This window comes from Trichogramma pretiosum, unplaced genomic scaffold (genome assembly GCF_000599845.2).
Source record: "Trichogramma pretiosum strain Unisexual culture from Peru unplaced genomic scaffold, Tpre_2.0 scaffold37, whole genome shotgun sequence".
Classification (NCBI taxonomy): Eukaryota; Metazoa; Arthropoda; class Insecta; order Hymenoptera; family Trichogrammatidae; genus Trichogramma; species Trichogramma pretiosum.
Genome location: NW_019641622.1, coordinates 1,103,666 through 1,128,361, shown reverse-complemented (window position 1 = coordinate 1,128,361; position 24,696 = coordinate 1,103,666). Strand labels below are relative to the sequence as shown.

The 24,696-nt window shown below is 40.4% G+C and overlaps 3 protein-coding genes across 3 annotated transcripts; 2 read left to right on the top strand and 1 right to left on the bottom strand.

Moving 5' to 3' along the window:
* The first annotated feature begins 308 nt into the window (after window positions 1-308).
* On the top strand, window positions 309-17,309 carry LOC106649666 (transmembrane protein 94). The gene is made up of 23 exons (XM_014367199.2): window positions 309-1,140; window positions 1,237-1,404; window positions 1,479-1,613; window positions 1,680-1,816; window positions 1,880-2,073; window positions 2,130-2,597; window positions 2,665-2,820; window positions 2,902-3,044; window positions 3,108-3,205; window positions 3,277-3,514; window positions 4,198-4,344; window positions 4,756-4,849; window positions 4,928-5,145; window positions 5,209-5,569; window positions 5,655-5,803; window positions 6,478-6,639; window positions 7,154-7,369; window positions 7,864-8,226; window positions 14,879-15,053; window positions 15,128-15,617; window positions 15,683-15,776; window positions 15,862-16,020; window positions 16,086-17,309. Exons 2-23 carry the CDS (start codon window positions 1,244-1,246, stop codon window positions 16,156-16,158), a joined length of 4,431 nt encoding a protein of 1,476 aa, XP_014222685.1. The 5' UTR covers window positions 309-1,140; window positions 1,237-1,243; the 3' UTR covers window positions 16,159-17,309.
* A 57-nt stretch (window positions 17,310-17,366) lies between these two features.
* LOC106649667 (GPI ethanolamine phosphate transferase 2) lies at window positions 17,367-21,233 on the bottom strand. Its single transcript, XM_014367202.2, has 11 exons — window positions 20,877-21,233; window positions 20,647-20,806; window positions 20,382-20,580; window positions 19,921-20,319; window positions 19,313-19,843; window positions 18,968-19,213; window positions 18,578-18,911; window positions 18,348-18,501; window positions 17,981-18,278; window positions 17,748-17,914; window positions 17,367-17,674 (listed from the first exon to the last, which is right to left on the bottom strand). Exons 1-11 carry the CDS (start codon window positions 20,914-20,916, stop codon window positions 17,434-17,436), a joined length of 2,769 nt encoding a protein of 922 aa, XP_014222688.1. The 5' UTR covers window positions 20,917-21,233; the 3' UTR covers window positions 17,367-17,433.
* A 467-nt stretch (window positions 21,234-21,700) lies between these two features.
* Window positions 21,701-24,209, top strand: LOC106649611. Its single transcript, XM_014367084.2, has 3 exons — window positions 21,701-22,172; window positions 22,251-22,569; window positions 22,647-24,209. Exons 1-3 carry the CDS (start codon window positions 21,958-21,960, stop codon window positions 22,758-22,760), a joined length of 648 nt encoding a protein of 215 aa, XP_014222570.1. The 5' UTR covers window positions 21,701-21,957; the 3' UTR covers window positions 22,761-24,209.
* The last annotated feature ends 487 nt before the right edge of the window (window positions 24,210-24,696 follow it).

Sequence of the window (24,696 nt, the reverse complement as noted above, 5' to 3'; positions counted from 1 at the left end):
GCCATACAGCGTTCGGCATTCGACAATCAGCGCAGCTCGACAACGACTTGGTCATATATATATATATATATATGCGGCGTTCAACGCGCCAAGTGTACTATACGAGAATAAATATTTCTTCTCTCGCGAGCTCTCGAATATTTGAGAGTACGAAATGTAAACACGCGCTCGAGTACGCGTATGTGTTGTACACCTATTACGAGTCCCGTGTACATGACGGCTAAGACCAGCGTTTTTAGCAGTACTACTGCTGAAAATTTAGATTCGCGAATCGCGATTCACTGTTCGCGCACGAACGCGCCTTCCCTATATACATATGTACCTAGTTTCCTGTGTAGAGAGTGCGCCGTTTTTTCCCAATGTTCTGTGCTATATGTATAGCTATACCTGTTGAATCTTCGGCGCGCTGCGAATTTGTCTTCTGCTTGAGCTCGCACGAGCGCGCAAGGCAGTATATATAGTACAGGCACCCCGAGAGTATTCAACGAACAGCAGTTTTGTGTCTACTGCTCCGCGCATATCTGCGCACGAATTGCGCTCGGTGTGTGTGTGTTACATACCTATAGATATTAAAGTGCACACACATGCCATATCTCGCTATCTCTTACTGGCTGGTGTCTATATATACCTACTTACTGCCTGCTGTTGCTCGCTACACACGCACACACACACACCCACAAAGACGACGACTATTCAGTGGGGTAAAAGGTATAAGCAGCTCGGCAGCAGTATAGCTGGCACACCAGCAGCAAGCAGCACATCGATTTTCTCCACCGTATTCCCAATGTTATTTCACGTCGCGAGCGTTGTTTAGAATGCAACGACCAGCGTAACGTAGACAGTAACTTGCAAGCTCCCGTTTTATCGGTTATCACAACGTATACGCCGCGAGTGCGAGAACTTTTCAGATCATTCGACCAAGATAAAAAAGGGTAAATCTCAATGATTGCCCAGTGTTTTCGCGATTACGTGATTGAATGAACCCTGGGTGAATTTTCGTCCCCAGCGATGCTGCATCATCCGCTGCCTTAGATGAGCTCGACTGCTCGCCCAGTCTCGGATCTCTCGTTGGACCCGCGAGACTCGAAACTACGCGTATGCTGGATTATTCATGGCAGCGACGAGCGACCGAAGCTAGAGGTGAGAGAGAGAGGAGGGTTGACGCGCGGAGAGAGCTTATGTACGTAGAGTGGAGCTTTTTTGACAGAAGAGAGAATTTCGTTTGTTTCTATATAGAATCATCATGGAGGCTGGCCAGGGTGACAGAGTAGATAAGAAGGATGACAAGAAAAAGAAGCCCAAGTACGAGAACTTGGGCTTCAATACGGCGGAGGCTCTGGATATCCTGCAGAGGGATATCAGAAGGATAATCGACGAGTACGAGAAGGAGTGCAAAAAAAACAAGTTGGTCCATTAGTGTATTTCTATTGTGCTTATCTTTCATTGATATTTATTGTTCATGCTTATCTTGTTTGCAGAAAGTACAAAGATTGGTTGAAAGATGCCTTGCATCATAAGAGTCAGTATACAACATTTTGTTGGACATCCGCTGCTGCTCTTCTCATTAGTGCCGCAATGTTGATTGTTTCTTATTTTACTGCTCCAGAATCAGAGTGAGTTTGATTAATTTTATTTACCTACTCGATGCTCGGAAATAATTAATCTATTCTTTTTTTCAGATTAACAACTTGGCCTTATGAAGGAAACATTTTATTTATTCTAGTTATATTTAATTCTATATTGGTCATCACTGACAATCGGTTTCGACACCTTGAAATTTTAAGCAGAGTAAAACATGTAGCTCAACAAATAGAAGGTACGTCCTTATTTTCCAATAGAATTAGCTTAAAACTCAATAATTATTAATTAATTATTTCAGTTGCAAAATCAATATGTTATTGGAAGCTGGAACACTACCCTCACTTGTATAGCCCCTTATCCCCCTGTATTACGCTTCAATATACATACAGAGATGGTCAAATGGTAAATCTTCCTTGGGCACTTCTAGTTGCTGGTGACATAATTGTGATAAGACCAGGTCAACAAGCCCCTGGATATTGTACACCATTTGAAGTGAGTATTGATAATGAAATGAGTGTAAAGTGCTTAACCATAATCTTATTTTTCAGGACTCTGATGGTCCAGTATTACATGCACATGAAATATATTCACCTCCTCTACCTACAGGTGATGTTTTTTCATCGCCTCAACCAAGAGTACCTTTGCGCAATCAACGATATAAACTTCAAGAAACGCCGTACTTAACTAGTTTAAGATTAGCTTTGGATCAAGCTTTAGATAGGCCAGTTACTTGTTTCAACCGTGAAAGACATCTTGTTGTGATTTGTTGTATTGAACAATTAGTTTATCCAATATTACTCATTTTGATACTTATATTCAATTTATTGAGGTACTTATACTTGTATGAGTATGTTGGAATTGGACATTGGACAGAATTATTTTTATTACAACCAGTAACTGTTACATTGCCATTGTTGCCAATAGCTTTCCCAATATGGTGGATTATTTTAAATTGTTTCGGCATGGCTAGATTCAAAGCTTTATTTAAGCTCTATCAATCGTCGAAAAAAAATCAAGTATATATAACTTTCACATGTATAAAATTTTATTGTAAACATAAAAAACTATGAAAGAATTTTTCAGTTTTTAGATCCGTTTGAAGAAGGAACAGATCATAGTCAACCAGATGTTGTTTACAACTGGACTGAATTATCTCGTTATTTTTGTGCCATAATGTTTGGTAAAGAACATATGATGACTAGATCTGCTAATATTTTACATGTTTTGGGATCCGTAACGGTAAGTTTTCATGGTTATTTGAAAGTTTAACTTTAAAAAATCGGATGATATTGAATTTTAATAAATTTTTTATAATCACAGGCTTTGTGTTGCGTCGATAAAAAAGGTATATTGTCTTGGCCAAATCCCACGGCTGAAAAAGTTTTTTTTCTTCACAACGCCAACGCTGCTGCCAATACGAGCTCTAACGCAAATCTGAAAGAAACGGTATCGCATACTTCAAGGTATTATTTTTTATCGCCGTTTTTAGTCATTTTGATTTAAAAGTGATTTTCATTGATTCACAGCATGACCAGCATTAACAAGTCTACTGAGCCCAATCATCCAAATGACAATAGCGCTAAACAAGAACAAACGAACAAATCTTCGACTCAGCATCAGAACGGTAAACGATCATTTTTCGAATGTTTTGAGAAGAAAATTTACTGATTTTCATCGTCGTATTTGATATGCCAGATGGAACGCACGTCGTAGCGGAAGTATTGGATCTCACTCACGATCGGGCTTTGCCCTTCAAATTACAATTCGACGATCAGGCCTGGAGGCAACATCTAAACTCTCTTAAGCCATTGGGTTTGGCAATTTTGCTCAATACTTGCAACATGGAGACGCAGGAGCATTACGCCCGTTTCTGTTGTCACGTTACTTGCGAAGCTTTCCACAATGAAAATCTCGTTCCTGTAACCAATAGACGGTAATGATTTACGCTTGATACTATAATGCTCAAATTCTTTGCTCAAGTTTTTTGACTGACGGTGTTTAACTTACATGATTTAATTCAATAGTTTGGCTTTTTTATATTGAGATGATGAATATTTTATTGGAATTTTTCGAGCATGCTGTTGGTTTTTTTTAACCATTAACACATGTTTTAGAATTTTTAAAAACTTAACGAGCTTATGAAAATATTATTTAATTTCGTATAGTTTACAGTCGTAAATCAATTTTCATGATAGTTTAAATAGATGATAGATAGATGAAATAATTGAGATTTCATTCCTATCACAGCTTTGAAAAATATTTTATAATACATATTTATTGATTGCTAGATCAATAATTCAATTATAAAAACCAAGCTTTCGTATGTTCTTTGAAATGGATTTTGAATTGTCAAATGTTATTTAATGATGACATTTTTTTGCATTCAAATACCTAAAGGATTTTTCATGTTGATTTTATATTTGTTTTAATTCAACTTTTTGCAACAACAATACCTTAAATTCAACTCAATACATATTATAACATCTAAAACATAACGACACGAAATCATACACTCGGCGAAAATCGGTAACTCATTACGATAAGTCAAAAAAAACTTCGTACGTGTAAGGATATAACTAAAACTAACAGAGCGTCAAATAAATGACCGTCGATCAGCTGGTTAGAGCGAGAGAGTAGCTGCACCAGCAGCAGCCGAGCGACCTCGTCCCACTACTGCCACCACGATCAGCAAAACCAGCACAGCAGTAACAATTGCGGTGGACAGTATTTCGTCGATGAAACCGGATATGTTGAACAAATGTGGTCAGTGATAACACAAAAAAAACCAAAAAGAACCAAACGATATACACGTCCAAATTGACATTTCTCTTGTATACTCTTTACACGGATGGCAGCTACTCTATTGTGTTGCCTTTCGCTGCCGTCTATTTTTCTTTCCTCTAACATGTCGACCTCTGTACATATTTAATCTTTTGATATAGTTAATCAACTATTTTATTTTCTTGAGTAATAATCAGTTCTAGGTTCTCTGGTGATGGGTATTATTTTTTTAAATCCTTGTACATTTTGTGAAATGTATTTAAGTGTTCGATCTTTGTGCATAATAATTAATTTTCAATCTATGTAAATCTCTGTAACTTTGATGACGCTTCAGTAACTTTTGAATTCATATTTTTAATTCTTCAAATTAATGTCGAGTGGACTATTTTTTAGGTGTCTGTGCGAGCTAGCCAAACAAATCGGTTTCAAAGATCAAGCCAAAGAAATCTTCCATTTGGAACAGCAGCTTTCTACTTTTCGCCATGTGGTACGAATGAATTTTCTTCCATGAAGAATTGACTCTACATTTAATTTGTTATCTAAAATTTTGTAATTTTTCATACAGCCAGAGACAGCTCGCGTAAGAGATATGAAATTCGCTCGTTCGTTGAGCATCTCGACCAAGCTAAAATTTCCATTTCCGCACATGGTCGCCGTGGTAGTGAGAGAAAAGAACGGAGGAGGCTTGCAGCTACTCACCCAGGGCACTGCCGATATCATTCTCGATTCCTGCATCGAATTCTGGGACGGACACGACTTGTGCCCGCTGACCGAATCCGAAAAGTAAGTTCGACTGATACAACAATGATAAAAATCGATGAAAAAAATATGTAATCTTTGTTACAGGAAAAAAGTCCAAGACTTTTACAATCGCATGAGTCTGACGTCCTACTGCACGGCGTTCGCCTATCGTCCTCTGACGCGCAGCGTCAGCAGTCACCTGTCCAACGTCTACCTGGAGTTGCCGACCGAGAGCAAGCATCTCTTTACTCCGTATCGCAGCCCGACCCCGCTGCCCTGGGACTTTCGCAATGTTCTCGATCCCAGGATCAAGGGCCTGTTGGGCCAATTTCACTCGACGGACTCGTTGCTCTGCAGCGAGGCCAAAGAGGACGAGGTGAGCAGCGTCGAGGGCTGCTTCGAGCTCCAGTGCAATCAGATTTTCATTGGTATGGTCACGATGCAATATCAAGCTCAAACCGATATGGTATGAATTTTTGGCTGATTTCCGATTGACGCGCGGAAAGTAATTAAGATTGTTGTTCCCCCCTCGTCGTGCGTCATGTATTCAGGTGACTTTGATCGAGCAATTGGAAAGGGCTTGCATAAGATTCGTGCACTTCAGTAAGGAGAACGAGCTGAGATCCCGAGTGTTTTCCGAGAAGATGGGCCTCGAGAGCGGCTGGAATTGTCACATCTCGTTGCTCAGCGAGCGAGCCAGGTAAATACAGCACGCATAAAAATAAGTATTTACTTAATTTTGACACTCACATACACACACACAAATGCACACACAAGTTGAAGCTCGATTACCGATAAAAACGAAAGCAAAAAAAGTTGGTGAGCTTTTGATGTCGCTATCTACATGGTGTTTTATAAATGTCATAATGTTGATTGACACATTTACAAAGAGTTCATAATTATTTTTAACCGTTCACAGTAGATGTAAGGAAGAGCTAAGGATTTTAATTATTTTCTCATGTTTTTTCTGTTAATTAATACGAAACATATATTAATGTCGCTTATATTAATTTTTTACACGATAAAACAGTAAAGCTGTGTAATATTTGTGCAGGAGGCTACAGTTGCTCAAACTATTTCCACACTTGGCCTCATCATATATGTTTGTCTATATATATATTTACGTTATTTCAATAGTTATAAAATTAATCTCAGTGTGAAGCTTTGCTAAAACGAAAACGGACATTTGATTTACATATAGTTTTTAAATGAGCTTATCATAACATGAAATAATACAAGCGTCGACTAACATACATCGAACATTTTACACGGACTCATTAATTTTTTTCTTCGTTCACGAGCATGTGTTATTTTCGGTTCGGTGTTATTGGTGTGATTTTTTTGTTGTTGTTTTCTATAATTAACGACTAACAGGATGGACAGCCCAGTGGTGAAGTGGTTGGCTTCCTCGTCACCGGCGATATCCTCTCGTGGAGGACACCGACGTAGCCTTAATAAAAGACGCGCCGAATTGCAAATGATGCATTCGGTTCATCATGTTGAGGCGAATCTTCGGCTTAAGCGTTTTTCGCTTCGGTATGTTTCTATATCTCTCTCTCCTCTTTCTCTTTATCTATTTTTTTCTCTCTTTTCTTATCTTTCCTTTAGTAGTCTTTTATATAGCGTGTGTAGGCTTGGATCGTTCAGCGCACGATGAAACCAACACAGATCATTCGATTATAGTCGATACGATGCAGGATAGATCTCTTAGAATTATCGACGAGATGAATCACTATATTAAAATTGTACACACTAACTAACTAATTCATTTTGAATGATAATTTTTGGTATACTTTGCAAAAGCATGTGACGCATTTCAATCAGCTTCAATGGTGATAATAATGTAGTTATTTATTTTCATAGCGCATTGATATATTTGCAGTAGAAAATCGGGAATGGCCGATAAACACCGTTGCATCCGATATGAGACTCCAGTACAACTTTTTTTATATAATTATACCACAGTAGAAATATCCAAATATTACCCACAAAACGATCGGTTTAATCGGTTTTATGCACTAAATTTTATTTCAATTCGTACGATCGATAGCTCGAATCTGGACAACAGCCGGCAGATGAGCATGTCGGCGCCGTGCGCCATCAACAGCGAGCACGTGACCAGCAGTGTGAGATTCGAGGACGAGACGGCCGTCAATGTGATGACGTCGGATTCCGACGAAACGGCCGCCGTCGCCGCTGCCTCCGTCCAACCCAACGAGTGGAATAGTGCCGACGCGAAACAGTCGAAAAATTCAATAAGCCACAGGTGAGAGAATGAGAGAGGCGCAGACCGATTTTTGGTGAATGAATAAAATAAAATAAAAACTAATGTTGCGTCGCTTTTTTGTGCGATTTATATTTATCGTCCAGCGTGAGTAACTACGAGCAAGGGGACGTCGCCGCCGAGTCCGCGCGAATCAAACTGTAACGATCTATCATTGTTTCTTTATTGTAAACGTAATTTTAGGATAAAATTCGTAAATTGTGGAGTATTCGTTGCTTAATAGTTGACTAGCTTACACACTTGTAGAATCGATAAAGGTGTATGGTACCACCGACAAAGGAATGGTCACGTTGTGACAGTGATTATTTATTATTATAAAAGAGTGCAGAACTGAATAAAATCGGTGACCATAATTCACGCCTACAAAAACCATAAGTTGCCACACATAGCACGAGCAAAAATTCATTACGAGAGACTCGAATTTAATAAACTAAAGAGAAACAAATAACAAAAAACATCATGTTGCCATTTTACAGAGAAACGGAGCAGCAGCAGCAGCAGGCGACCGAGGATAGCGTGCTGATCCAGAGCATCGATCTCGCCTCGGGCCAGGACAACTGGCGCTCGCTGAGCTGCCTGACCGACAGCACCGAGCAGAGCGCCCCGGTCAACTTCGACCTGTCGAATCGGGCCAAGCTGCCGCGCGGCATCGACAAGATCAGGCCGCACATCGAGCTGATCGACAACGTGCCGCTGCTCGTCTCCCTCTTCACGGACTGCACGACGGCGGTCACGCGCGAGATGCTGCACATCATGCAGGACTACGGCGAGGTCGTCTGCGTGCTCGGCTCCGCGGCCAACGCCGAGAACATGCCGATCTTCATGCAGGCCGACGCAGCGTACGTGTTGCTTTATAAATTGCATTTTCGACTTTTTTTTTACGATAATAATAATATATGAAATAACAGCGTTGCGTGTGTTTTGGTATTTCTCGCGAAAAATTAGGCGAGATAGCGCGATAATTCCGCAAAATCTTTCGCGCGCTGCGATTAGCCAGCGCTTATAAGATACTCTGGGCAACAAAATTGTCGCAATAAAATTTTTCATCGAAATTTTTTTAGTTTTCAAATGCTTCTGTCTTCGTATATTACGATCGCATCGAGACGAATTTTTTTTTGATTTCTTGGACATTTTTCCTTCTATAAATGGGTTCGAGTGATTATCGAGTTACCAATAAAAAATTCATCTCGATACTATGAAAATAGACGAAGATAAAAGCATTTGAAAATTTACAAAATTTCGATGAAAATTTTTATTGCGTTAATTTTGTTGCGCAGTGTAAAAGAATACGCGACATCTGTCTCAGCGCTCATCATATCTTTGTAGTTTCTTATTTTTTTTTCTGATCTTCGAGTGCCTTTGTAGTTTGCAAAGTCTATGCGGCAGCTGTGTGTAACTCTTCTGTCTCTCTCGCGTAGCCAATAACGCGTGATCTCATAAATCAGGTTTACAACTGCGACAAATATTATGAAAAGAAATCCGAACCTGTCTCAGTTCAATCGGACGAGTTTTTTTTTTTTTTTAACAGTTGCAATCCTGTTTTACGCGCCCCCATGACGCAGTGCTCGCTTACGTGAACAATAGACATACCTTCGAATATCTGCTGGCTGCATTCCTCGTTACAACGTCACAGCGTGAACAAAGAAACATCGCATCTACCTTATCAAGTGATTCTCGTGAAATAAGTGAAAAATATCTTCAATTGTAATCGATTGTGTTTGGTGTGTGTGAGTGTGAGTGCGCATAAAACAATGTCCTCGTTCAACGACGAATCTGCGGAAAGTTCCCGTGGTGGAGGCGATCCCGAGAAGAAAGTCGACGAAAATTTAGAACAATTGAAAAGTTGGCGTTTGAAGATTAATTGGGAGGCCGAAGAAGAAAGATGCAAATTTGTTTGTAACTTTTTTATCATAACTTTACGTTTTCGCGACCGAATGCCAAATCTCCGAGACGTTTTTCTTCCCGAAGAAATCGAGCGTCTTCTTTTGGATGCCATAAAATTATCGAGTAACAAGAATGATGGTCAATCATTCATTGGGATCGTGGTTAACAGCGGCTACAAGGACGAGGCCGTCGTTGGTGCGGACGGCAGGCCATCGCCGCGTCGCACCACACCATTGCATCATGCGTCTAAACATTTGCCTTATTGCCTCGACGATGACGACAACGAACAATTGGTATCGGGTCTGTTCCGCATATACGACAGGTTCGACGTTAATTACACCGACGAGTCTGGCTTGACGCATCTTCACGTCGCCTGTCAATTTGACTGTGACGAGGCCGTCGAGTCCTTCCTTGTACACGGGCATGATCCAAATCTCTTGGTGGAAGAAACAGGTGATACGCCGCTACACTTGGCTCTGAGATACCACCAAGAAGAGGCGGCTAAATTGCTGCTGAGAAACGGTGCCAATCCGAATTTGGCCAACAAGAAAGGATTTACTGCTCTGCACGTTATTTGCTGGAACGACGTGTATTTCGACAACGACTTGGCGAATATATTCTTCAGTACCATCAACGACATCAAGCAGACGGTGCAGGTCGATGCCCAAGATAACTTGGGTCGGACGCCGCTGCACATGGCGCTGGAATGCGGCTTGAAGAACATAGCCGAGTCGCTACTGAAAAACGGCGTGGATCCAAATCTCGCCAACGCGGAAGGATCGACTCCCCTGCACATTATATGCAAGAAGGACGAGATCGATGAAATGGCGGAGCTATTCTTCAAGGTCAACGACGAACAGCATCGACTGGTGCAGGTCGACGTCAGGGACAACTTGGGCCGGACACCGCTGCAATTGGCCGTAGCAAATTGCATGCCGAACAATCTCAATGTGCTGTTGAATCGTGGCGCTGATCTATCTAGTTTCGTTTTTCCCACTGCAAGTCATTTCGGAGAGAGATTCGAACCGCAGGAGCGCGTGGATTGGCTCAATGTTAAAGTGAAACAAGCGTCTGGCGCTCTGTTGGTCGTCGAGCGCTTAGAAAAAAGAGGATACGAGCTGGAACGAAGCGACGTTCGGACGATCATAAAATTTTTCGCTGAGCACAGATTGTTCGAGAAGTCGTCGAATCTTCATAAATGGTGGTATGATCATGAACTTTTCAAGGAAGAAACAAACGATATATGGATAATTCCGGGTCTGTCACTTTACGACTTGATTTCTTTACGACTCGAAGAGGCGGAAAAAAGGCTGACTTATTCGGATTACTACGAGTTTTCGCGCGATATGGATTATGGTTTGGGCCCCGATGGTGCCTGTGAGCCTTGTGCCGAATATCTGTGTGAGATAATGTCGAGAGGTTTTTTCCGGAGCTGGGCACTGGAATTTTTTTTGGAGCTGACGCACTACCGACTGCCGATTCCGTGCTGTGAAATGATCATCGAGCAGCTTACCAACAAAGATATATGCCATATTGGCTTGGCGATTATGGACTAACATAAAGCTCTTGATTGCTCATTGATTTTCTAATAAACAAAAAATTGTTAACTGTTCAAAATAGTTCCAACTCCAAAAAAGTCCCAAGTATAAAATCGTATACTTCAATACATATGTTAATGTATAAAAAGTGATTACTTTGTATTATGGCAACGCATTGTTTAACAATGAGTGTTACAATGGAAATGAATAAAAATAACTGAACTCATTAATTAACTTTGATTTTGATATTTTTTTCACTACATAAAACTACATAAAAAAGGTACAATTAACGTTGAAATGAAAAAATGCATAATTCTAATACTCTAACAATAATTTTAAAATGTATGCTGCTTAGCTTGGCTTTGCGCTTCGGGTCGTGCTTGAAATTTCGGAGGAGCTTTTTTCGTTTGACGGTACAGTTTATATGGTTCGCGAAATCTTTTTCGTTTACTTTTCGAAGCACAACGCGCCTTGAGTTGGAAGAGTTCCACGAAAACGAGTCGGCGAACATGAGAACTTTGCAGAAAGATATTAACCGGAGATCGAGAAATGAGTATTGAGAGTTTGCCTTACTTGCTTGTTCTGCATTGTTAACGTTTTTTAAAATAACTTTACGTTTATTATTCGATTCTAGATAGCATTAGACATATATAAAAATATTTAAACATCAAGTATCAATCGGAATGATCCCGTAAGAATCTTGCCCGCCGGATAACGAGAGAATTGAATTTTATATTCGTTCGTCTTACGTGAAGTGTACATGTCGGTATTAATTTTTATAGCCTGTGAGAAAAATGAGCCTTAAGACTATGCCTTTGTGACGTCTATGTAGATTGTAGCTTCGTGTTTAGTCTCTCTCGCGCCGTGACTTGCCCCTCTTGGGCTATGCTTGTTGACTCGGGACCCAATCAAACGACACATACATACGGAACACGAGCTCCTTTTTACTTTCTGGAGGTGGCTTATCTTCGCATACTTTTTTACGCTCTTTACACATCGACTCAGTCCATGTTACGACGCCGCAGCGTTAACATAGAAGTATCGCGTTGGCTGTGGCGATTGATTCTCGCGAAATTATAAGTAAAAAACTATTTCATTTTTGAGCGATAAAATTCGAGCTACAACGCTGCAGTGTTAAAAAATAAATATCGCATCCTGCCTGCAGCAAATGAATCTCGGGAAATAAGTGAAAAATATCTGCAATTGTAATCGATCTGTTTGGTGTGTGCGAGTGCGGGTAATAATACAATGTCCTCGTTCAACGATAAATCTGCTAAAAGGTTTTGTGAAGTTAACGAAATGAACGATAATTTAGAAAAATTGAAAAGTTTGCGCTCAAAGGTTAATTTGGAGATCGAAAAAGAGCGACTTGATTTTCTCCGGCAACTTTACGACTTAACCAGCGATTGGAAGGGCCAACTTCCAAATCTCCGAGACATCTTCTCGAAGGAAGAAATAGATTCGCTACTGATCGAGTCCGTGACGCTCAGGGATGGGGAGGATAATACAATAAAACGCCCATTCATCAATTTTGTGATTCGCAGCGGTTACAAGGACAAGCCCGACCTCGACAAAGACGGTAAGCCACTTTTGCGTTGCACCACGGCGATGCATCATGTGGCTAGAAGCCGTGAGTTCTGGTTCGTCCACGATCTATTACAAATATACGACGTCGACGCGAATTACACCTACGAGGATGGATTAACGCATTTGCACGTAGCCAGCCTGGGCTTTTGTCATGCCACTGTCCAGAAATTTCTCGAGCTCGGCCAGGATCCCAATGGCATCTGGCAAGAGACGGGCGAAACGCCGCTACACCTGGCCCTGGAAAATAATGCTCCTGTCGTGGTCAAATCGCTGCTGAAAGGCGGCGCCGACCCGAACTTGATCAACAAACAAGGATCTAATTGTCTGCACGTTATTTGCGAAAGAGACAACGACGATTACGACGCGATGCTGCTATTCAAGTATTGCCACGACGAACGTAAAACGTTGCAAGTCGATGTTGGGGATAAAAAAGGTAACGCGCCGCTACACTTGGCTCTCGGCAAGAGTTGGAGGATGACTGTGGAAATGCTGCTGAGAATGGGCGCGAATCCCAATTTGGCCAACGAGCGAGGATGGACGCCTTTGCACATCATCTGCGCGGGAAAATGGGCCGAAGAGTTCGATTACGACGATAGTATCAATGACGAAGATGACTTATACGTTTACGAAGATTGTGACCTAATAATGTCGTTCTTTAAAATCCTTGACGAAACAAATCAGCTGGTGCATATCGATGCTCAAGACCAGGGGGGCCGAACACCGCTGCATCTGGCGCTGTGGAGCAAAAATCGAAAGATAACCAAGCTGCTGCTGAAGCTAGGCGCCAATCCAAACTGTGCCAACGAGGATGGCTTGACACCCGTACACATCGTTTGCCAGAGAAACTATTATAGCTCGTTGGACCTGGTACAGCTTTTTTTCGAGATCGACAGAAGAGCCAATCAACTGATACAGATCGATGCCCCGGACAAGAAAGGCCGAACACCGCTGCAAATAGCCGTGGCAAATTGCGTGCCGCCTACCGTCGATATACTCCTGGAACACGGCGCCGATTTATCTGCGTTCGTTTTTCCGACCGCGAGTCACTTCGTCGAGACGTGGAAACCGCTGATGGATAAAATCAGCATTTTTCCGAAATTGAAACTAGCGTCCGGACTGATGGTCATCGTCGAGCGTTTGGAGAAAAAAGGATACGAGCTGAAGCCGAGCGACGTTCGAACGATCATGACGGTGCTCGACGAGTGCGGATGCTTAAAGAAGTCGGCGGATCTTCACAGGTGGTGGTACTGCAAGTATTTCCAGGAATGGGCGAAAGAAGTGCCGATGACTTCGAAAGTGTCGCTGTACGACTTGATCCAGTCGCGGCCCGAGAAGGCGACAACGTTGCTCGCCTACGAGGAGTACCTCGAGTTCGCGCGCAGAAACGATTACGATCTGCACCCCAGCGACGAGTGCTACGAGCTCTTATCCGAATATCTGTGCGAGGTGATGCTGAGAGGATTTTTCCGTACGTGGGCGCTTCTGCCCATCTGGGAGAAGCTCCTGGGCCGGCTGCCCATTCTCTGCCGCGACGCGATCGTCGAGCTGCTTGTGAACAAGGACTATTTTACTCTTTTCTTGACATATTATTTCGAATAACGAAACAATTTTAAACTGTTTAAAATGGTTACGAAAAAATCATGAATCTTTGTGTACTTTGTATTGAATGTAAGACTCTTGATAGATATCTCATTATTCATGGACGAATTTGACAAAGGAAATAAATAAAAATAACTGAATTCCTGTATTTGCTTTGATTTTAATTTTTTTTTCTTCGCTACATAATAAATACACGAGTAACTTTGAGACTGGAAAATTTAGCATAACGCGCATACGCACGCACGGAGGTAAGACAACGAACGAGAAAATTTAGACAAAAATTGAACACAATCGCAGCAGCACCACTGCTGCTGCTACTACTTGGCGGCGTCGACGCCGTTGCGCCTGTCCTCGCCGATCTTGAGCTTTCGAAAGCGATCCAGAGTGCTGTTGAAACTGTTGCTGCCGCTGCTGTGAGTGTTGCCGCCCTTGCCCGACGGTCGCTTGTAAGACGCCATGTAGACGGTCTCGAACTGGCGCTGCGGCCTGCTCGAGCAGCAGCGACGCTTGTTGATCGCGCAGGTTAGATTGCTGCGCGGCCTGATTCTGCGCCTCGGCACCTCCTTGACTTTTTCCCCTGCCGCCGCAGAGCTGGAGCTTTTTTCTATCGTCGATCGAGCTTTTCCTGTCGTCGTCGTCGTCGTAGCGTCGTGATGGCCGTTGCTGCGCACCGTCGAGTCGCCGCTACCCCTTGTCGGCATCTTGGCGTTGGTGATTTTTTTCTGATTCTCGATCGACTCTCTCGATCGATCGCACGACGAAAGCTCAAATGCGCGCGGCGGGCTTTTGACAAAAGATCGCGAGGCACGCGGGACAACTCCGTGTATATATGTATTATGATTGCTATTTCGCGTATCGTGAATTGTTTTGTTTTTGATTGCAGAATAGCGGTAGAGCCGCTGTATCCACAGGTGTGCCAACGGGTGGCTGTGTTCACGGAGACTCGAGCCGAGGAGGGGCCGTCGCCCATCGAGCTGAGCCGCGCCCTCAACTCCGTGGCCTGCTCGTTGAGCATCAAACGCGAGGACCCGATCGCCGTTTACCACCTCATCATGGAGGTACGGTTTTCGGTCGCAATCGCTATATCGCGTCCTATTTATTTACCCCTCGTCGTCTTCTTTTTTTTTGGCAGGCTCGCCACTACATGAAGTGCCTGTGGAACTGCGTGCAGTTCTGGCTCTGCTGCGTGCTCACCCTGGCCCTGGCCCAGGCCCTGTCGGCCTTTCTGCTGCTGCCGCCGCTGTTCACCGTCGGCCACGTGCTCTGGCTCGGCTGCGTCATCGTGCCCGTGCTCGCCGTCTCGCTGGTGGGCACGCCCACCGACCCCAGCATCATGCAGCGCGCCACCGGCAAGAACCAGTGCCTCGTCACCTGGGAGGTGGCGGCCTTCGTGCTCTGGTGCTACGGCTTCAAGTTCCTGCCGACCATAGTCACGGTGCTGGGCTGGCAGTGTCTCGCGCTGTTCGCGCTCTGCGCGACCTACGCCAAGCCCGAGCTGCCCTGCTACTACGTCTATCCGAACGTCACTGCGTCCGACGTGGCCTGGGCCGGATGGGCCAGCAAGCCCGACACTCTCCTGGTCGTCCAACATATCGCTCTGGTCATCGTTGTTTTGCACTTTGGTACGATATTATACAATTGTACTATGCTATGTATAGAAAATTACCGTTGTGTATTGTTTTTACAGTGACGATTTCCGTTGGTTTTGTTCACCGTGAGTATTCTTTGTGGCGTAAGCTTCCTTTCAACAACTGGATCTGGTTCACAGTTGCCGTTGTAGTGTGAGTTCAACAAGAATGATTATTTACCATTTTTCGGTTTCGTAATTAAAATCAAGAACTAAGTGAAATGTACACAATTTTTTAGAATAATGTTGCAAATTGCCTTTTCGAGCAATGTACTATGCAACAATTGGAAAGACGATACGAAAACTAAAAGTTTTCCACTTCACTTGCCGCTCTATTTTTTCGCCTCTCTGCCCATTGTGCTTCTCATCAATGAATTCGTCAAAGCCCAAGAAATCAAGTAAGATCGAGCATTTTTTACAATTTAAAATAATTTGCTAATGAATTTATGGATTTTTTTTACAGGCTAAATGTCAGATATCAAAAGAGAGCTCGGCTCGAATTCACCACGAAACTGGGAATGAATTCGCCGTTCTAAATCGTTGTCTTATAAATTCTTGATGGGACAGTAGTATTAAAAATATTTTTCCAAAAAAATGTGTTTCACGAACTCTTGAGCTTAACGAATGCTGCTGCTTTTATGATTAATATTATTTCCATGAAATAACAATTTTCTTAATACTATTATGAATCCGGAATGTTATGTCACCGCTTTTAATATTACTAGAATAATACTTAACAAAAGACTTAAGATTTCGAAGTTAGTTTGATTCATATCAATTGCGATGTTGACTATTCTTCAATGTGTCATTTTTGAAAAAAAAAACTTTTAAATATATTTCGTGTAACGTTGTTCATCGATGGTTGGAAATCAGTTCTACGTCGATTTTCGATGAAATATCATGGAAAAAATCGTTACTAAATGTTCTAAACTGTTTATAAACACGCACAAATTTAATGCACAATGTACTTGAGAAATTGTTAGATATAATTTTAAATTCAATTGTAAAAACTTGATCGATTAACTGCTGGTGGATCAATATGGTTTAAAATTATATTGCATAAATGTTTTGTATAGATTAATATTGTAGAATTGATGTCTTTGTAATTATGTGTGTGTTAATGAAGCTTGCAAGCCATTGGAAACCCGTACCACAAAATATTTTGAATATTTTATGAATACAAAATATTTTGTATCCACTTTTTTTCTATAAATCTGTACTTGAACAATGCAGCTAGTCAATTCAAATAATATATCAATGAAAAACATATTTTTTCTTTCAATAATCTTCGGAAAAATCACCACGAAATCAGTATAAAAACTGATAGTATCGCTCTGTACTGGAATACAAGCGCAGTATATTAAAATTTTTGTAAAAATATTGTAAGCATAAATAAAAACAATTGTTTATGCTCTTAGTACAAAAAATGTTGTACTTACTTTTATTTTTATTACGTTTTAGTGAAATGAAATAATTTTTAAAACTAAACAAATTTCGAAAGAGGAGAACGATTGTTTATGAAATAGCTGATTTAAATATTAAAATAATTGTGTACTTTCTTGTTTGCATTGACGAAAAGAACACAATGTTTCGAAAGCGTATCATTTTGATGTTAATAACGAAGACTTACTGTATAAAAATATTCAATCAATTTTTTCAGAGACTAACTGATGTATATTTTAAAAAATTATAAATATATAAATATGGATTTTTACATAAAAACAAATCGTTCATTTTTAATACTACCTTGATAAATGTAGAAATAATAATTAGTCCAATTTTTAATGATGCCAGTAAAAAGCTTAATTTATTTATGAAATATTTTTCTTTCTTTTCGTTATTATATCGTTGCATAAGAAGACAGCTTGTAGCAAAAACATCACAGCAAATAATACAGCACAGTGAGTAGATTCGTAAAGCAGCTTTGGTGAAAACACTGACCATACGAATAAGTGGTAGCGTTGAAAGCTTGTAACGAAAGTGTAAAAAGTCATCGGTACGAGCCTCCAGAAAGCGTATCGTCTACACGCAGCCAATATCGTTGTGGAAGTACTGGAAACAAAAAATATTTTTATTATTGAAGTCGATTGAAAACTAATTTGTTTCTAAAACACAATGTACTAACGAGATGGGAGCTTGAAGAGTACAGTCGTAGATGTATAGTAAAAATCCTAAGACTATCGCTGAATATGTATTAATGATTAAAAACAATCCGATCAAGATCGGGTTGTACGATTTCAGTCCAACGTAGCCAGCTGCCACGTCAATTGTTGCTAAGCTATTTGAATTTCCCTTTAAAAAATACAAGTTCAATATTCCAATCATTATAAATTTGCAGATGATTTTTATTATTATTACCTGATAAAAATAAAATGCATTACTTGACCAAAGGTAAAAATACATTTTGACATTCAAAGTTGCTTGATTTTTTGTAACACCGTGAATTATAATACTGACTAATACTTGTGCGGGTAATAAAATAACATTGTATGGACGGTGTAAGATACATGAAACTATAATCCAGATTTTAATGATTGAGAACATTGCAACATTAAAAAATTGTTTACTGCTTTTTGCAGCGTTTACAACACGCAGAAACATATACATAGAATAGAGTAGAGTTACTCCCCAAAAAATATACATTTCTGTAATTCCTCTGCAAATAAAATTTACATTTTAATCAATTATCATTATAATTTTGCATTAATAATAGTTTATTACTTACTGAGAACTAAAGTTATGACTAGGTTTTATAACAGAACTATTAATTGCATGCCTAATGTATACTAGAATAGAAATTGCACTATCAAACATAAAAGCACTCATTTTGTGGTGTTTCAATTGAAAAGAAACATCGATAACAATCAGAAGAACGAGCCCTGTGAAATGTAGTTTTTATTTTTTTATGAAATTAAAGAATAAAATATATTAGATTTATTTAATAAAAATAAATACCTGAAATAAGAATCATAGACATCCAAAAGTTGTCATCCTGCTCTTTGAGCCATCCAGCAATGTCAGGCAAATGTGCATACTTATCTCCAGTACTATTTAATTTTCTTAATATGCGATGTGTAATCATTAACAATAATAAAGCCATAAATGATTTCAAATAATGCTTTTTAGCTATCAATTTGAAATGTCTAAAAGTAATGTACACAATCAATGAGATCCAATAGAAATACCAAGTTTGATGTTCTTCTTCTACAAAACTGCTGCTGGCTAAACTTAGAGCATGTCCAAGTGTACCAATGGCCAGAAGACATTCGAGACTTGACATATTCTTTAACTAGAAAAACAAATAACTTTATTATGTTAAAATAAAATCAAAAAAAAAAAACTTACCTTAGAAATAGGTAAAAATCTATGAGCGCATAAATAACAATTGTATATTGAGGTACCAAACCCCACAATAGCAATGCATAAAGAATAGACATCAAATCTATTTGGCAGGAAAATTATTGAATAAGCTTCTGAGCCAAATGCTCCATTCAATAATATCCAAAATGCGTAGTTTACAAAACAAGCAATAAAAATTTTCACAGCTGAAATTGACTCTGAACTTTGTTCAGATATGCTTATGTATAGAACCTGAAAATCAAAAATTGTATTGTTTAATTGTTTTGTATTATAATTTATTAAATCTTATTTTACTCGTTAGAAAAAAGAAAAAATTTATTAATTACTCACATTACACAAAAAAATCATAGCAGTTACCATAGAATGCAAATCATACTTTAAAAGATTACCCATGAGATCATCTTTTATTTCTATTATAGCTTCTTCGTACATTTCAATTATATCATCAACCATTTCATTTGAAGAACTTTGAGTAGTCAACCATGCTTCATGAAGCTTCATAGCATTCTGATAGTTTTTATATGCATTAGTTTCAAGGTAACCAGGTCTTTTTTGGAATTTTCGGAACAATAGATGAGCATTGTAATAAAGAGCGAATAATTTTTGTGAGTAAGACATCTCATCCATCATTTCTAAATTAATTTTTCCCAAACTAGAGTAAGGTATTGGCACACCTAATAATAATGCTAAAGTAGGAGCAAGGTCAATTTGATCAATTTCTTCATATTTTGGTGTACATGATCTACCAAATACTATTAATGGCACAGTAGTTTCTTCTAAACTTGCTCCTCCATGACCTCCTGAATCTTTCATACCATGATCTCCTAATATAATAAATAAAGTTGGATCTCCTTGTTGTTCCTGAATGAAAATAAATGTTGTTTTAATTTAATCATAATCATAGCAATTGATCTCATAAAAAATAATTAAAAAATTACCCAAAGTTCTACATCAGCATGGATTAAACTAATTATATCATCCATTTCTCTCAGCTTAGGTTTAATTAAAGGGCTAAATGGACCATCAGTATGACCAATGTGATCAAGACCTAAATAGTGTAAAATCATTATCGACCAATCAATTTTATCGAGTTCTCGATTAAGATTCCTTGTTACATTATTGTCTACTTCTGTGTAGTCAGAAACATAAAAAGAAGTTGTGCCTTCAGAGCGATAAAATTCATTGGGAAAAAGTTTTAACCATGTGTCATCGCCATAAAATATAGATTTATATCCATATTTTTTAGCTTGCCATAATATATTATCAATTCCAACTGATGAAGCTCCCAGATTGAACACTATATCTAAAAAATTTGACACCGTGCCTGTTGTCATTGCCTAGAAATGAAAAGTAAACAAAATATATTTTTGATCAAATTTCTATAAAATCATAAAATTACTTTTATTCTCGGCATAGTGACTGTAGGAGGATTGACTTTCATTTTGTATAAACATCCTGAATCATTGTTCAGAAGGTTATTTGTAAATGGCATATAATCTTTATTTTCTTCTCCGTCTACGAAATCCCATCTTAAAGCATCTATTACCATTATCACTAGTTTCTTGATCATAGGAACATAAATTTCATTGAGTTTGATTCTGAAATATTCAATTTTAAGATTATAACAAGAGAGGTAAATTTATATTAAAACAAGATCATTGTACCTTGTGCGTTCAACATATTTTGGGATATCTCCAGCTCTAGCCCATGTAGTTTCATTGTAACCAGTGGGAAAATAGCCATACAGAAAGAGTAATACAGACAAAGTACCAATGAAAATGATGTGGTTCAAAAGGTCGTATTCGCTGAATATTTTTTCTTTTTCTGGAATTAAAGGATATCATGAAAAGATGTATCTGTACAAACTAAACAAAATATAGTTTGCAAAACTTACTCTTTGGTTTATGAATATTTTTCATTTTTTTGAACTCCATTTATGAAAAGCAGGATTTACAGGAATGTTTTGGAAGTATCAAGTTCAACATAAAATTTAAAAATCCAAATTCTCATTGAGTTGTAGAATGTAAAGCCGACCTTTCTCCATGATAGCATTTAATTAGTTCAAAACTGTGGATGATTCATCGCCAAGTTGATGAAATGCCGGCTTTTGAACAGACACAAATGATACACATTGTCGAGTCGACAATAACTGCACACGGTCGAGAGCCTATTATTTGTTTTGACAGAAATCGTCTGCTATACGACGAAAGCGCGTGAATTTCGAATGTGTCGAATGCGCTCCGGAATTTCGATGAGTTTATGGGAGGTGTCGGATGTGCGATTCAGCATCGAAAGAATCGAGGTAGTGATAGTCAATTTTTTTCTGCCTGTAGTGAGCTATTATCTTTTCTCAGTTAAAACTATAATTGTTTCGGACGAGGATTACTCGTTACTTCAAAATCGACATTGACATCCAGCAAGTTTCATCAGCGCGATAGATTCGACTTTTTAAATTCGAAAAATGAAATTGTACGGAAAAATCGCGTTTCGATTTCGAATCGCGCAGAGCGCTTATTTTATAGAGCATTCGTCGGTGCGAAGGCGCGAGGGTGGGGGATCGCCCCGTGCAGAGCGGCGTGACTCGAATGTGCGAGCGAGTCGATCAATAAATATGTAAGTGCAGTAGAAGCCCTGCTTTGCCGAATCAGCGTTACATACGCACGCACACACACACACACACACACACGCCTCATGGGGGTGTGTTTACGTATTTAAGGGGTGGCCAGCCGTGTCTCTTCAGACGTTTTCGTAGAGCTCTCGGTTCGCGACGAGCAGCTGACTCATGTATCGCGTGCAACTATAAATATATACGCAACCGAGATCTCACATGATAGCTGTCACTTCTTTGTTACACTTAAAAATCAGTCATTCACCGCGTTAGTTCGAGCCAGCAGCAGTAGCAGCAGCAGAACGACGAGTGCGTCATCTCAAGAACTCGAAGCGAGTGTTTATTATTTACAACAACAACAACAAAAATGGCATCGATAGAGGACTGTTGGCGCGAGGCCACGCAGGGCCTCGACGAGGCGGCCAGCGAGTCCTGGCTGGTGCGCGTCCAGGAGGCCTACGGCGACGCCAAGCGCACCTATCACAATCTCGAGACGCTGGGCGAGAAGCTGGCCGCCTACGCCGAGGCGCGCGACTGCCTCAAGAATCCCCGGGCCATGCTGCTGGCGATATTCTTTCAAAAGTACGTATATATCGAACTGATCCTGCTTGCTTATAATAAATTGCTAGAGAAAATTGACATTCGTTTCGCTGTACGCAGCTTGGATTACGACCCCAAGGCCCTGGACGGCGACACGAAGAATCTGGATCAGTTCGAGGCGTTCGCCGCCGAGGTCGGCATCGAGGCGGACTCGGACCTCGCCAAGGACACGCGGCAGCTGCTCGAGGCCGCGACGACCAACAGCACCGAGGCGCACAAGATCGACGGCGTCTACGGCAGCGAGGACGCGCACTACCTGCTCGACCTGGACATGGCCGTGCTCGGCTCCTGCCCGGACAAGTACGCCGACTACTGCGACAAGATACGCGGCGAGTACTCGTTCCTCAGCGAGCCCATGTACACGGCGCTCAGGCTCAAGGTCGCACACACAGTCCTACCTTTTTTTGTTCATTGTTACGAAGCTCTTCGTTCGAATAATTTGGGTATCGATTACAGGTGCTGCAGAACTTTCTGCAAATACCCAACATCTTCGCGACGAAGGAGTTCCGGGAGAAGTACGAGGAGCAGGCCCGTACCAACATCAAGTCGGAGATCGAGTTGCTGTCTTAATAACGGTGGATGTTCGCTTCACTGATCCACGACGACGACGACGACGATGATAATAAAGCACGACCGAGTTATGCATAGGCCTGGAGCTTACGATATAACCCGATTGCGGTACTTCGAGTACGAGTGCGCGTGTCGTATTTAATAGGTGGAATTTATTTTTTACCGGAGGAATCGATATTAATATTATATATAAATAGTATATTATTATTGTAACGCGTGTACACCGACTTTATTCAAAATGGCAAGTATATGAAATTTGTTATTGTGTACTGGCAAGGGTATGAAAAATAAGCGACTGTTTGAATCAGGAAAACTTGCAACGTACCGGATGATTTACTGCTGAGCTTTTATTGCTCTGAGAAAACTTCTTCGGTAAAAGTTGCCACGTTCGTTGGAAAAATTTTTGCGCAGTCAAAGTCGAGGTGGATTTTCTATTGTAGAATATGGAACGTAGAAAAATTGTTATAATCATAAGTAGTTAGACTGTAAGGCTTCTAAAACCTCCCCTAAATAAACTACCCCTATTAATCTCAATGGGGTTGAAAATTGTTGCAACTTTTTTGCAAGGGTTAAAAAAAATTGTAGTGCAGAATCGGATGCACCACACCTATACGAGCACCTATGACTACCCACATGCCTGCATTAATTTTTTTTTAACGCTTGCAAAAAAGTTGCAACAATTTTCAACCCCATTGAGATTATTAGGGGTAGTTCTTTTAGGGGAGGTTTTAGAAGCCTTACAGTCTAACTACTATCATAGAGAAAATTACTAATATTCTGTAACAGAAAATTCACCCTGAGTTTGATAGCGCACAAATTTTGCCCGTGAACGTGAAAAATTTCTCTCGGTATAAAGTACGTAACATTATACGTTTTTGTGTGCAATATGTGCTTTTTTCTTAGCACCCAGTATCGTTTAGATGGATGTGACTCTTTTGCACCAATTGACTTTATATAATAACGAAAACGAGGCAAATAAAAAAATGTCCTTATTTCGAGCCGTGTCCACACACTCGCAAACGCGCTCATCGTGCTACTTTTATACTTAACTATAACAATATTTAAAACGTGTTCAGACATTGTAATATTGTATTTCGCACGATGGTCGTTAATAATGTCTCACGTGCGCATACCTGTAATAGTAAATCCAATCAAGCGACACGATTGTGTGGCCTCTACTGCTGCACGCACGACGATCGATTACTCGCGAGGAGAACAAAAAAAAAGTGTGTATGAGAGAGAGAAATAATGCTCTGCACGATCGACAATTTGTTAAGTTTGCCAGATTTTTTGCTATATTACGATACACGATACCGATATCGCATAATGATATAACGATATTATATTGTACAACGCGAGAGAATGAGAGATACGACTATATAGAGTAATGTAACAATGAACGTATGAGCTGATTGTATATCGATGTGCGTATATAAATTACATGTTAAACAATAAAAAGATTTCAAGACAGATCTGAAAATCGATCGCGTTTCGATTCCAAAAAGTCCGAGCTCAGTTGACTTTGCAGAAACACTGCGGGCCTTTTTTACTCTTCCTCTTCTTTTTTCTTTTAGCTTTCAGTGACTTTTCCAAGTTTTTCCTCTTGGCGATGAACAACTCTGTTGAAGATGAAAAAAAAATAGTATCTTCGAGCTCCGAAACAAATGTCCTCGTTATCGCGTGCTCACCGTTCAATCTTCTGCGGCTCTCCTCGACCTTGCGCTCGTACGAGCCGATGAACGACTCCCTGATCCTCGCGGCGCACCGCTTCAATCTCGCGTCCCTCTCGATGGCCGCCTCCTGCGACCTCTTCTTGTCCTCGAATCGGCACGACTCGCAGCGCACCTTCCTGCGGCGCTTGTCGTGCCACAGCTCGCGCAGATCGCGCCTCAGCCGCTGGTCTCGCTCGTGGAACTGCTTGAGCAGATTCAGCAGC